The 14,721-nt window shown below is 35.5% G+C and overlaps 1 protein-coding gene across 1 annotated transcript in view; it reads left to right on the top strand.

The window, feature by feature from the left end:
• Positions 1–13,322, top strand: part of CDH9 (cadherin 9) — a 100,993-nt gene extending 87,671 nt beyond the window's left edge. The window contains 5 exon segments of the mRNA XM_040549077.1: positions 9,095–9,212; positions 9,297–9,548; positions 12,388–12,444; positions 12,447–12,507; positions 12,509–13,322. Of these exon segments, the coding sequence (XP_040405011.1) occupies positions 9,095–9,212; positions 9,297–9,548; positions 12,388–12,444; positions 12,447–12,507; positions 12,509–12,866 (846 nt within the window). The 3' untranslated portion in view covers positions 12,867–13,322.
• Positions 13,323–14,721: the final 1,399 nt, after the last annotated feature.

Here is a 14,721-nt window from a genome sequence, read left to right as displayed (position 1 = left end):
TGCAGAATTTTACCCTAAAACAATATAATAATAAATATAATATAACATAAAATAAATTTATTTAGGGTGTGTTTTCATCTCTAATATTAGAGAATACTTTTCAGACCCACTTATGCATAATGCGACAAAAAAACTTTATACTGTCTGATAATTCCATTTCCTTCTGGAATTTCTTTCAAAGCCTTAGTTGATGTAGCCACACCTTCAGGTACAAAAACGCAGGAAAAATATTTTATTATGTTCCAGTAAAGGACGTGTGGAAGAAAAAGATCATCACAAAAATAAAGGATAATTCGTCTGTTTCCATTGTAAGTTAAATTCAATTTGGAATTGAACTGAATTTTGGCAAAAATCATGTATATCATTTTCTAAACTATCTCAGCAATCCTGTAATAATCTAAAAGGATGATAAGATTTACGAAAAAAATGAAATAATAACTGGGAACAGAGAAAGGAGACTGACTAGCAGAACTCACGGAAACACAGGAATCTCTTATTATTGCTGCCACTAAAACCAACATATATTTATGTTAATGCCTGTCATCTTTTCAGTTTTAAATGTGAAGGAGGACATATTTTTGGCAGATTTTTAATTCTGAAAGTACTTACCAAGGAACTGGATTTAAGAGCTGATTGCATACCTCAAAATTGTCTTTCTAGCATGGGCCTAAGTTTAACTCTTCTTCATTTTTGAGAGGAGGAAAACATTTGATAGCATTACTCTCCCTAGCACACACCTGAGTCTGTTCTTGATATATCAGAGAGGCCAGGACAGAACTTTAATCTCAGCCTAAGTCTATCCTTGTGTTTTTAGAGCACAGTGACCACTCAAAGGCTTTATAGGGCCCAGGGATATATATATATATCAGAAAACATGCTGATGTTTTACTTTGGTCTCTATTCAGTGTTGCATTTAACATAGCCATAGTGGCTGCATGAAAGTAGCATAAATAGTACCTAGCATTGGTCTGGAATCTCAGGTCTTGCAGAACTCTAGGAGGGGCAAGGATATGCAGTTTACCTGTTGCAATGCAAATTATGTTTTACTACAGGTTTAACAGATGGGGAAGAAAAAAAATTAAAAAAAAAAAAATGAGAGAAAGAGAGAGAGAGGGGACAGTGTGAATTACTGGAATTTGCATTCAATCTACTAGTTTTTCATTCATTGCACCTAATACTGTAAGTTAGGTAAGTGGGCTATAAAGACAGAGGATAGTTTGAGTGTAATAGAATCATTAATCAATAGGCTTTGAAGTAACTGACCATTATTTAATTCTTTTTCAAGAAATTCCTACTATTTTTGATGCAAATGACGTATATAGAAAAATATCCATATCAAAGGCAGTGATGAATTAAATTAAAACAGTGGAGGGAATTATAATATCAGAAAAACGAATGAGGTGCATCTTTCAAAAACAACTGAGGCTTATGATCAGAGCACAGTGTCTTAACCAATGACATAAATTGTCATATAAGAATACAGTTCAAGCCTCAGATAATTCAAGCCATTGGTTTTGAACAGCTGGCACATGACCTAAATTCTCTGTGCAACAAAATCTCTTTGCACAAGATGAAATTGAGACAAAGAAATCTTAAAATCTCTGTATAATGGTTAATAGAAAAGTGAGTCTTGTTCTTTAATTGCATAATACAAATAAATCTTCCAGAGCATAAAAATTAATATTTAAATGAAATTAATCATTAATTAATATTTTCATTCAACAAACACAGATTTAGTCATATATTTGAACCCAGTTCAATCCAGGCATATCTCTTGTCAGTTTTCTTACCCCAGCCAGCATACTTGATGAAATACCCTATTATGTATAAAGCCTCATTTACCTTTCTGGTGAATTCCGTGCCTTTCTAAAGTTGTAAATGACAAAGAACCATTAGGTAAGCATGTTATTGTTTAGTTTTCCCTTCCATCTAGTGTATTAATACAATTCCAGGAGTTATTTTCCTTAACTGGAAAAATCTGCATATACTAGAAAGACATGAAGTGTAGCCACAGAGGAATGAGAAATCTAGAATGAGAGAGCCAGTAGTTGGACTCTATGATCCTTATGGGTCCCTTCCAACTTGGGATATTCTATGATTCTATCTAGATCTTTCTTCTATTTCTCAACAATTAGATTCCTCAAGACAGGCATCTGAGTCCATATTTGGACATTTAGATGTAGTTGACAGTGTTTCAGAAAAAAAAAAAAAGGTAAATGAAACTACTTTTATTTTGGTGCCTAAAATAACAATGAATACAGAGATGCAAACTTGAACGTTATAGCTATGGATGCTAAGTTCGAGGTAGCCTAAATTGCTCATGTTTAACAGCCCCCTCTATAATACAATAAAAATATTGAAGCTTGTTGTATTCATTTAGTACTACTCCACTTTATTTAAAAGATCATCTAAAACATCTGTCTTATTAGAAGCATATTGCTTCTTGACACATCACAGCAGTATTTCATCTGGTGCCAGTAACAGAAGAGACAGATTGAGAAGATAAATATATTTAGTTAATTTTTAAAAGATTTTTTTTTTTTTTAAATCTAGCCCAACTATTAATTACAGTGGTCTTTAAATCACACTTGCATCACAAAGCAGTCAGAATGATCAAATATTGCTCGCTACTGTCTAGTGGCATTACTCATTCTCTACATCAGCAGATATTAGAGGCTCCATTTGTTGTGTTTTCAGATAGCCTGAGGAGGGTCAGAGGAAAGAAAATCCTACAGAGTCTTTCCTCCTTCCCTGACACTGTTTTGTCTCCAAACAACAAATAAGGAGAAACTTTGTCACTACAGATGCATAAACAATTGCATTCATTAGTCTGGAACAGGTTTACCACTGAGTCCCAACGGCTGATGCACAGGTTGAAGAAGAGTATGATGCAGCTTTTCCCTTGAAAAATTTAGAAATCCCTAATCCTCTGATGGTGTGCTAGAGCCCCAGGGACTGCTGTGAGGAAGGGTCTGGTACAAGTTCTCTCATGCCCTCGTCACAGAAATTAATTGTGTCTTTTTAGCTGGATTAGAGGATGAATCCTCTCCATGGAAACCAGGAAAATTTACTTGAAAAGGAGACTGATTCAGCTGAACATTTTAGTAACAACCATTCAACATCCACCAATAATAATATTTAAGAAAACAACCTGGGTTGCTATTTTGCATTGATGTTATATTCTTTCCTACCATACAGGGGCTCTCAAGCATCAGAACACAGAGTTTGTTTTCTCTTTCAGAAAGGTGGCAGATTTTTCATTTCATTACCCTTTATGCCATCCTCCCTTTTTCAGATAGGCAGTGAGAGATCACATTTTTAATGTGGATGCTGCTGCTAATTAGCGGTCACTAGTTTGTACATTCTACCTGACTTCTCCAAGTAAGCACTTATTGGCTTGGTCTAGTGAGACCCAGAAGTCTGTCTTGCTTTAAAATAAGAATTGGAGTTCAAGGGAGAATTTTCTGATTTCTGATGAGAATTCAGTCCCGCTTTAAAACTGTTGACACATTTGTGGCCCAGAGCCAAGGCCTGAAAACCAAAATCTTTTGCATTACCAAACACGAAGGTTTGTCAAGTGGCAGGTATTTTAAAAAATTTCTGAAGACATAAAGGATCAGGATCAAAAGTCTATTCAAGCTTACCCACATGTTCCTGAGGCTTCTCTCTGTAGCCAACACCACATGGATGCACAGCCTAGAACCCTGCCTGAACACGAGATTGCTCAGGCACAACAATGAAAATATGGACATCCATTTACAACTGCACTGATTTTGAAACACATCCTTTGGGTATACTTGAACAGTACTATTATTACTTCACTCCTAGAGAAAAGTAGCTGTTTCCAAATCTTCTGCAAGATCTTTATCCCACCCACTTATCACTGTGTTGTGCTAGTAATATTAAAATCAAAATTAGTTTGGTTGGCCTTACTAGATTGCACAGGCAGGAAAAGGGGCAAGAGAAAGAAAGGACAAGAGAAACACAGAGTTGTTCAACTCTCATTTCCCCACAGTGTCTGTGAACTGTTACTTTCTGATTACTATCAAAATCAGTGTCTCTTACCATATGCTTTTTTCACAGTTTATTGCAGATAATGTGGTCAGATCAAACATTGAGAAATATTTGTTGCACAAAAGAATTTTAATACACTTCAAGAAATGACAAAGGCAGTGCTCCAAGATCCAGGATTTGTTCTGTTCTCTCCTAAGCCACTTCACAAAAATAAATAAATAAATAAATAAATAAATAAAAAGCCACAAACAAAAACAAACAGCAAAATGTCTCAAACATTCTTGCATCAAGTGTCTCGAAATATTTTCAAGTCTTATTTTAGAAGCAGCAGAAAGTAGAAAAATGACATTTGAAATGGCATTTGAAAATTTTCTCTGTGTTGTTCAATATGTAGTTTTAAGTAAGAATGTAATGTAATGTGCAAATGCCCAAACATTCAAGGCCAGTTCCTCTGCAGGTCTGTAATCCCATACAAAAAATAGAAAAAAAATCTGCAGCCATTACTGTGAAGTCTCTCTCTCACTGTCAGTCTCCGGTGGTCTTGCTTCTCTGACACTAGAGGTACAAATTCCATGCTATATGAAAATTGGATTGTTTTAAACTTCAGAAAAGCACTTTCTAAAAAGGAGAGCATATTTAAAATCCTCTGAAAGGGACATCATTTTTCATTGTTTTATTTAAACTAAATTTTTAAAAAAGGAATTTTGGAAAAAAAAAAAAATTAAAAATACAACAGCTGTCACCAATATGTTGCTGTTTTGAAAAGAAGTAGCAGATTGTATTGTAGACATTCAAATTGTTTCAAATATTCTTATACAGGTAGAAAATTTTAACCTGAAAGTATATTCCTGTCCACCTCACCTTGTTTAACGTTCTTCTATGAACCTTTTAATAATATCTGAAGACTGTTGATGCATTGTTAAAAGGTGCACCCTGGAGCCAAGATGTGACTGCGTTTCATATGGATGACATGCCAAGCCAGCAAACACTGAGAACCTCACCTAAAAGGTGACTAGCTGGTGCTCTATACCATTAAAAATGCACTGCTAGCTTACCATTTGCTTTAATGGTTCCTGTATTCCTTTTAGAGACAGTCCCAAGGCTGAGTCCACGACCCAAAACTCCTACTTGTGCAGCTCTCTGTGTCCAAAAATGCAGCATCAGGAACAGCTCTGAAGTGCACAAGGACCCTTACTATATCAGAATGCCCCCACCTAGGTTTTACCCACATTCTGTCTTTAAAAAGCACGAAGAAAACTAGACAGCAGGCTATTTCTGTGGATGTAGCAGCTATATGTAGGTGTTATAAGGCAGTCTATTCATTTCTGAACTTTCTTTTTTTTTTCCAGAGATTAATATGAATAGAGATAAAATAGCCTGAACATAAACCGCAATAACCGTTTTGACTGTTGTGTAAGTCATGGCCTTAGAAACACAGTATTCTGGAGGAAAAAAATAAAAAATAAATAAATGCAGTAGTGTAACCAAACAATTGCCACATTTGAAAAAAAAACAATTTTAATGGGAGATAGACCCATATCCTCTAAAAATATCTGGCCTCAACATGAAAGAAATTTCCAAAAATTTCTTCCAGTGGGAATACCTCACAACTCATTATATGTTGCCAAGCTACCAAAACCACTTTGTTCTGAGTATAAAAGAGAACACTTTAAGTCAATAACTAAGTTTAAAATTTCAGTACGCTCAAAGACAAGTGACCACTAACAACTTAAATTTACCCACAAGGATTCACTGAAGAGTATAAGACTGTTTGTTTAAGTGCATAAAAGTGCACATGCACACACAGCCCTCTAAATAATGGCAGCAATGCTATAGTTTCCAAATTGCAATCATTCTCATGGGAAACTATGGAAGAAAAAAGAAAATGGGAATACTTTTTTTCTCCTCTAAGCCTGATGTGCCTGACTCATATTTGAATTAAAGTGATTTTCTGGAAATAACACTTCCCTCATAAATCTTACGATGTCAGAGATCTTTCTCTGAGCTCTTGGAGAAGAGTGGTCATAGCTTAATGTCCATAAATGTTTCAAAATGGAGGAAGAATACATTTCCAATAAGAAATTACAAAATGCACATAAAACAGTACTTTTTTTCCCCAAAAACTGTTTTAATGCAAAATAGTAGTAGTCACACCTCTTTCATTTCTGCAGTGATTATCATTAACATCAGTCTCTTTTATTTACAGTTGCATAGCTGAAAAAAAAAAAAAAAGCAAAAACTTAATTAGATAACATTTCTAATATCCTTTCACCTATTCATCATTTGGAAAAAAATCAAAAATTCACCTGCAATCATCCTTTCACATTGTTCTTTTATTCTCCTGTCTTTCTTGGTGGAAGAACAACTGGTTCTCAATTTATGCAGCCAGTAGTTTGAGCAGGTAATAAGTTTTTTGTTTGTTTGTTTTGTTTTTTGTTTGTTTGGTTTTTTTTTGTTTGTTTGTTTGTTTGTTTGTTTGTTTGTTTTTCTTCCTCCTTCAGCCTTACTCTCAACAATAAGTTTTCAACGTAATTAGGTTCCTCTATGCCTGGCACAATTGTCCTCCTCCATGTCATTTTCACATGAAGGGAATCAAATCCAGATCCTACAAACATCCCACTGATTACATCTCAAAAAGCCCCAAAATACTCAACTGCAATTTCTGTTTGCTGTAATATCAGGATATTTTCTCCTTGAGTTTTTCAGCAAGTAATTGCACAAATATAGCCACATATTCTAATTCTCACTCTACTCTCTGGCACTTTTACTTTTCTTCTGTCTTTCAAACTTGCAAAAATGTGAGAGAGAAAAATTCTCATTTCAATTTGGTATTTTACTTCTATCAGAAGGATGTTTTGTTGTACTGTTACATTTACACTAAAGCAAAGCAAAACTAAAATTAAGCACCATCTTGGTCTTACACTGTATGGTCACTCTCAGAAGCAGATTATGGCAAAGAGAAGAGAAATGGGACATTGAAAAGTTAACAGAATCAGAGAATTGCCATAAACAGGGATTTGGCTAATCATGAGAAACAGTGAAAATTAAAAACAAACCCAAAAAACTAATGTGAAGTGTAATGGTCATCAAATGTTTTAAAAGTGAAGAGACCTGAATATGTAATAATTATTTTAATCATGCTTAGAGAAACTGCATAATTCTGCCTTCAGCATAGTCTCTTCTTATACAAGGCTGATGTTCGCAAATTCCCTTTCCAGTTCTTTTCTGATGATAGGATATTCAGGAATATACCACAAAAATAAAAATAAAATAATACCCTCCCCACAAAAACAAAAACAAAAAAATTTAAACGAACAAACCAAACCAAACCAAAAAAAAAAAAAATCACCTCCAAAATAAAACAAAACAAAACAAAACAAAACACAAACCACCTGTTGTGGTTGTTTTAGAACAATCTAGGAAGAGGATGAGCCAAACAGGCCTTCTCAACTATTGTTGATTTTAAATAACAGCTTAACATTATTACATGTAAAAAAAATACCCCAAGGTTATCTAGAAAAATAGGCTTAATAATCATTGTATGGTACAGCATTAACAGCAGCAGATTTCTGGTTTCTGAATGTCACATTAGTATTTTTAGTAGCCCTATAGTTATTTGTCTAATAGTGTTCCATCCTGAGAGATGTTAAATATTCCCCAAAATTTCATTGTATCCTTAAGTCCCACTCAAGCTGATGTTCAGAGCTGTACATGAGAAAAAAGCCATTCCTTACTTGATTGCCATAAGACTTAAAAATTGTATCAGTGTTACTTGTCAATTACTGTATTTCTTGAAGAGCTCATGCTGTATTCTTCCTAGAAATATCAGAAAAACAAGCCATGAAGTAAGTCTTTGATAACAAGTGGCTTTGATGTCTGTGGGATATTAGACACCCTACGCACTGGAAACACTTGAAAACCTCAAGGCAGGCATTGGCTCCCTCATAGTTTTAAAAGAAACAAGTCTGACTGCTAAGCTCTTTCTGTCTCTAAATTTAGGTCCTAAATTTAGGTAGAAACTCAGCCATGCTGAGTTGCAACATACTCAGATGAAGCTTATTCTCATTCTCACACCACCAAGCTTTGTCATCTTCTGATTACATCTTCTGAAATGAAACATAACCTCGAAAGCCAAGGTGGAGTATGGGTCACTCACCAATGCCGTACCCGCTGGGGAGTACCAGGGGAACAGCAGTCACTCTTATGGCTCACTTGATTACTACTGCTCATACAGCCCCACATGGTTCTAAATGCTGCAAGTCATTTCATAACCAGTCACTTTCCCAGGTAGCTTTTCTTTCTCCAGTTCTGCAACTGTGTTCCTTAGCCTCCAGCAGCAGCTAGGTAGAAAAAAAAAAAGTCAAATTGCTAGTGTATATACACATATAAATGCATATGCACATATATATACATAATTTTATGCAACAGGAGAACCTATGCAATCTGAAATCACTGCTGAGGCCCTATTTTTCAGTCCTTTTTACTCTGACCCTGTGCTTGGGCTATTTCCACTCCCTCCCAGCAGGGCTTGAGTGCTCTTGTTTACAGCTGTAAAGCTCTACAGACAGAGGTTTCAATTTAGGAGGGCGTAAAACATCTCACTTTATTACCTCAGGAGAGCTGAGCATCCTGCCAGTGCAGTACTCCATTTTATCGTCAGGAGCAGATAAGGTGTACTGGGAATTAGACCCACTTAACAACTGGTTTACACACTACTCTGTGTCATTGCTATATGAGGCCACAGGAGGTTTATGGCTTATTCAGAAGGGCAACTGTTTCTGTACCACTGCAAGGTACTGAGTACAAATCAAAGCAGACGGCTGTCTTGCAGTGAAGACTGGCCCTTTTTTCATTTTCTGTTATGTGTTTAAACAACAAAACAACAATTTGTTTACTGGATAATCTCCTGTGTTTATATGGGGAACGTTTGGCTTAGGACATCACTTTTTGTCTTCTTATAGAGATTTGTCAGATTTTCACTGGACATGTAAAGCAGAGAGTTTATGTAAAACAAGCAAGATCTCTAAAACAAACAAACAACAACAACAAAGCATACCATGAAATGCTGTTTTCTTTATAGCTGATACAGACTGTGAGTGCAGTTGACAAAGATGAGCCTCCTCGAGGACACAAATTTTTTTTCGAGTTGGTGCCAGAATTTGCTGTTGATCCAAACTTCTCCATTGCAGACAACAAAGGTAACTGTTGACCAGTGCCAGTCCCCCACCCCAAGACCACATAAAGATTCATCCTGTAATATTTATTCTGCATTTCCATTCTAGATAACACAGCAGGAATTATGACTAGAAGAAATGGATATAGCCGTAGTAAGACAAGTACCTATCTCCTGCCGGTCATAATATTTGACAATGACTACCCAATCCAGAGCAGCACTGGCACGCTGACCATACGTGTATGTGCCTGTGACAGTCGAGGAAACATGCAGTCCTGTAATGCAGAGGCCCTGCTCCTCCCTGCTGGCCTCAGCACAGGGGCACTGGTTGCCATTTTCCTCTGCATCATCATCCTGCTGGGTATGTAACTGTCATGAGTTGTTTGACTGATGAGGCAAAGGGGTTGTTGATTCTAGACCTCTGGCATTCTTCACCCCTTATTCACATGACCCTGTAGAGCAATATTTCATACCTAATACAATACTTTTTTCTTTTGTAAGAACTGTGTTCTAAGACGGGTGAGGAGGTGGGAGAGTGGGAAAGAGATTACTGTGGGCTGTTGTCATTTCTATTCATAAGAATGTGCAAAAAAAAAGGGGGGGGGGGGCTATCAGTGTTATTTAGGTGAAATAAACTTGAAAATTTAGGTTTAATTTTAGATACTAATATTTTACGTTATAAATACATCTTCATTTAAACTTCAGACTTTTAAAATCGTATTCCTGAAACAGAATGATATTTTTCTCCATGATTTAAAAAAAAAAATCAGTTGTACCAACTATTTAATCATGAATGATTTGTAGTTTTTATACTCAGGAAATATTTAGCTCAAAAGTATAGAAGAGGACCATTCAATTTTTGCAAGTGGTAAGGAGTACAGATGATTAAATAAAGTTTAAGCACAGAAGTTAGGTGGGTGGTTGCAGAGCTGAAACATTAAAGAAATGAGGGGATATGTGAAGGAACTAGAATAAATGCTAGCTCATAACCTGGTTTTAAAAGCATAAAAACTGCAACTTGTATGTTTTGCTTACCAGAGAAGTGCCTCCTTAAAAGGGCTATCTTCTCCACTTTCCAGTCAAACTCTGTGACAGACCTCCTTCTCTTCCCACCCATCTTGGCCAACACAGCTTGCTAAAGGGAAAGTGACACCTGTACATCTGTCAGTTTATATAACTCTAAGGAACACATATTTTCTATCAGCTAGATTACTAGCAAGATCAACTGGATTCAGGCTACCTCCAGCAAATATTCAGAGGGCCACAGGGGCTGTGGCTATATGGAAGAGAGAGTACCTGAGCTCTGACAAGCTGATTGTCTGTACTGCTCAGGTTTGAGCACCACTGCTGTCCTGGTTTCAGCCTAAGCCAGCTTTGGTTCCCCAGGACATTGCCCAAGCATAGTGCGAATGAACAGGACAACTTGCAGGCCACCACTCCCAGGAGGCAGTATGATTCAAGCTCTGCCAGATCTGGCTGTCCACTTTGCACAGTTCTTGTCAGTGGGCTCTGAATCTTCAAAGCCTCTTCCCATGCCAAAACACAGAGTATGAAATATGTACCATGAAACACACTCTTGCTCTCTCACTATGAAAATATCATTCTGATGGGCTGCAGTGCTTTAGTAAAGTAACGTTCAACTAAAAACAAACAAACAAAAAAAAAATCATAATTTTTCCTTAGGACCATAAGAATACCACGTGAGAATCAGAACAGCCTCATGGAGCAGTGCTGTGCAAAACAAGTGTGAATACTCTGTGTCTCATGGCCCCAGGGTCAAAGACCATGCTCTACTTAAATATATAGCTGAAGCCAGAGTAACATAAATGAAATGTGGCTAAACAAAATTTTGAGTTTAAAATTTGTGTGGCTTTTGGTGTTTTATTTAATTGCTGTTCAGCAAGACATATTCTAGGAGAGTATACTAGTGTCACCATGTCCAGAACAGGAGAGAGACATTAAGTACCCAGCTGTGAAAGACATTTCTTCATAATAACATTTTAGTGATCTGCCCTCACAGCTGCCCTTCTCTTTTATATGAAGTTAGTAAATTGGACTAATAAATAGTCCACTAATAAAGTGGACTATTACTTGTCTAGCACTAAAAAACTTGAAAAGAATGGCTCTTGTACACATACAGAATCACAAACAGAACAGCCTTTACCTTCACAGCATTGTACCATGACATGTGGAAGATCTTTGTTCCCCTCTCTACCCTCAATATGTCCATTCTTTTTATTCACCAGCACTCAAATAATTTAGAGTAAAAAACTTTGCTCCTAAGGCTCAACACAAGTGCTCAACACTGCTCTAATGCCTTTAAGTGTGGCTTGGCATCCAGTGTTATGCCTCATTGACAGATGACCTTGTTGGCCTCTCCTATTTACTCCAGATACTAGGGCAAGGGTCAAATTTTTAAATGCATTTAAGCATTGAATTCCTGCTGAAATCAATAGCATTTAAGCAGCAGAATGTATTTGTAAAGCTTAACTTTAGTTTTTCATCTCCCTCTGTAACGGTTCAGCTTAGTGTCAATCCTTACCTCTCCAAAAGGAAGAGTTATTCAACTATCATTTCTTAAATTAGGGGGGCTCATGCTTTTAAGAAGAAACAGTTAGTAACAGAGACTGGATTTCAATTCCTGCAGTCACTGAAGCCAAAAACAGTTTTTTCAATAATATTGATTGCTGAAGGTTTTCGGGTTCTTATTTTCAGAAGAACCTGTAGATCCCATTTTCAATAGTGAATTAGACACTTAGGAATACCTAAATCACCAGCTTTCAAGAGGGTGAATTACTTTGCTTAGAAGACTCAGCTACTTTTGATAAAATTACCCTTAGTGACTGCCAGGAAGACAATACTTCACAAAAGTAAAATTGAAGTCAATTACTTGTAGGATGACATATTTTAAGACATTCTCTGCTTCTCAATTTCAGCCTAATAATAACATTTATATCTTTATCAAACATAGAATATTTTAATCATTGCTTCCGTAAGTTTAAAAAAGCAAATATTTTTGGCTGCTATAAAACATTAATATTTTCCCTTATTAACTTCAACTTAGAGACAGATAGCTTTTGTACCTATTTACTAAAAATACCACTCTTGAAGCATTCCAAGAACAACAGACAGTGCAAAATATAGCTCACTTATTTCATTTCTAACTCTGCATTTCTTCATTCACCCTTTGTTTTTTTCAGTGTTAGTTGTCTTGTTTGCAGCCCTCAAGAGACAGAGGAAGAAAGAACCTTTGATCATCTCAAGGATGATGTTCGGGACAACATTGTGACCTACAATGATGAAGGGGGGGGGAAGAAGACACCAAGCTTTTGACATTGGCACACTCAGAAATCCAGAAGCAAGGGAGGAAAGTAAGATAAGAAGAGATGTCATACCAGAAACTATATTTCAGATAAGACACACTACACCTCTTTGGGAAAACATTGATGTGCAAGATTTTATTCATCGAAGGCTAAAGGAAAATGATTCAGATCCAGCTGCCCCTCCTTATGATTCACTAGCAACCTATGCTTATGAAGGAAATGATTCCATAGCAAATTCACTCAGCAGCCTGGAATCACTTACCACAGATGGCAACCAAGACTATGATTACCTCAGTGACTGGGGACCTCGGTTTAAAAAACTAGCAGACATGTATGGTGGAGAGGACAGTGACTGAGACTGAGAAAGTAATCTGTGACCTGATAGGTGTTAGTGGAATTCATGTCTATGTTACTAGATAAAGTGGCCTATTCTCTCTTACTTGGGATTTTTTTTTTTTTTTTTCAAAAAATAGGTGTTGTCTTAGTAAGGGTTTGCTTAAATAATAAGTCAATATAAATGAATATGAGTGATTTAGATTTTTTTTTAAATCTATAATTCACCCTGTCTGCCTAGAAACCTCTGAGGAAAGGTTTTCATTTACAATGAAAACACAATAAAAGGCTTTTTGTGCCTTTAATAATGAGATAGATTTTTTTTTATTATTATTATTATTTTAAGTGTTTTGCTTTACCTTTCTATCTGGGACATTTTGCACCCACACTGTAATATAATCTCAAAATTATACTTCAAAAAAGATTAATATTACTGCCATATTTATTGAGTTAAAGAATGTCTGTGTGTTGACTCATCATGATATTTTTATATATGTATATTTATTTTTGTATTTTTATTAAATAAATTAGTATTTATAAAAATACTATTTTCTCATGTACTTTGTTAACCACAAGTTGTCCAATCTTTCTGAACACTAGGAAATTTTTGTGTAATACTTGATTTTTGGATGAATCTTCTTATAATGGATTAGTGCTTGAAATGTACCATGCAAGAACAATATGGAGAGAGTGCTCTGTAATCGGAATGCAGTGTAGAAAAAAAAAAAAAAAAGAGAGAAATGATTTTGAAAATGTGATTATAAATAAATGCCATCTGACTTGCAATGTGTATTACTATATGGCATAAGAATATAGTTTTGTTGTTAAACTGCTCCACAACTACCTTGTTTGAATGGGTGATCCGTGACTGGATTTAGCTGATATAGAGTTGAGGATTTAAGGAACCATGAAGGTTTATTCTGGTAGACATGAAAACCATTTTAAAAAAACTTTTTTAAAATTTTGAATAATTAACCAAACATCAATATTCAGAGGAAGTCTATTGTATTCCAAAATTATTTGGGGGTTTTGAGGCAATTACGCAAATCAGACTTCTGTCATTAATAGCTTCTTTCTAAATCAAAGCAAGCCACGTAATAAAAACAAAATCTATCTAATATTTTATTAAATTTGATAGTGTTCTCTTCCTTCAATGAAGTATCTACATTTGCACATATTTTAAAATGTTAATTACAATGATCTAGTAGGCATTTATGTTTCAAATCTATTTCCTGTCTCAGCTTTCATGTTATGAACATTTTCTTTCCAACACAGGATAGGAGGAACTTACCTGGATCACCTGTGATCAAACTGAGAGTTTTGAAGTTTATGTTTTAAAAAAATATGAATATAATCAAAGAAATTAACAATACAGGATGCATAATGTACATAGCACTGCCATCCATTTTTAGGGGAACCTATATGCATGTAATGTACAAAATAATCATTTTTAAGGTTTTCCCCAAATTACTTAGTTATTTTCAGATTTTTTTACTCAGAAAAGAACTTAAGATATCTTCTCAAATTAATTCTGTCAGAAGTCCCTGGAAAATATTGCAAACACATAGCACTTGTTCATTAGGATAATTTGTAATACTTGAAAAACTACATTTTTTTCGTAAACATGTAGCTTTTATATTTGAAAGCACGAAATAATATTTGGCATTCCACAAATGCTCAAACTTTGACAAAAGAAATAATCCCACCCAAGATGAGCTGGTCTGGGACAGAGGACTTAAAAATTCTTTAATATTTATATTTTATCTATGTAGTTGACGCTACAGTACCCATTTTTACCACTTTTATCCAAAAGAGAATGTAGTGTGGACTACTGAGGCACTATTTCTTACCAAAATGTTGATAGGTTACACACAAGGT

Source organism: Cygnus olor, chromosome 2 (assembly GCF_009769625.2).
Source record: "Cygnus olor isolate bCygOlo1 chromosome 2, bCygOlo1.pri.v2, whole genome shotgun sequence".
Classification (NCBI taxonomy): Eukaryota; Metazoa; Chordata; class Aves; order Anseriformes; family Anatidae; genus Cygnus; species Cygnus olor.
The sequence above is the reverse complement of the archived record's forward strand: the minus strand, read 5'-3'. Positions and strand labels throughout refer to the sequence as shown.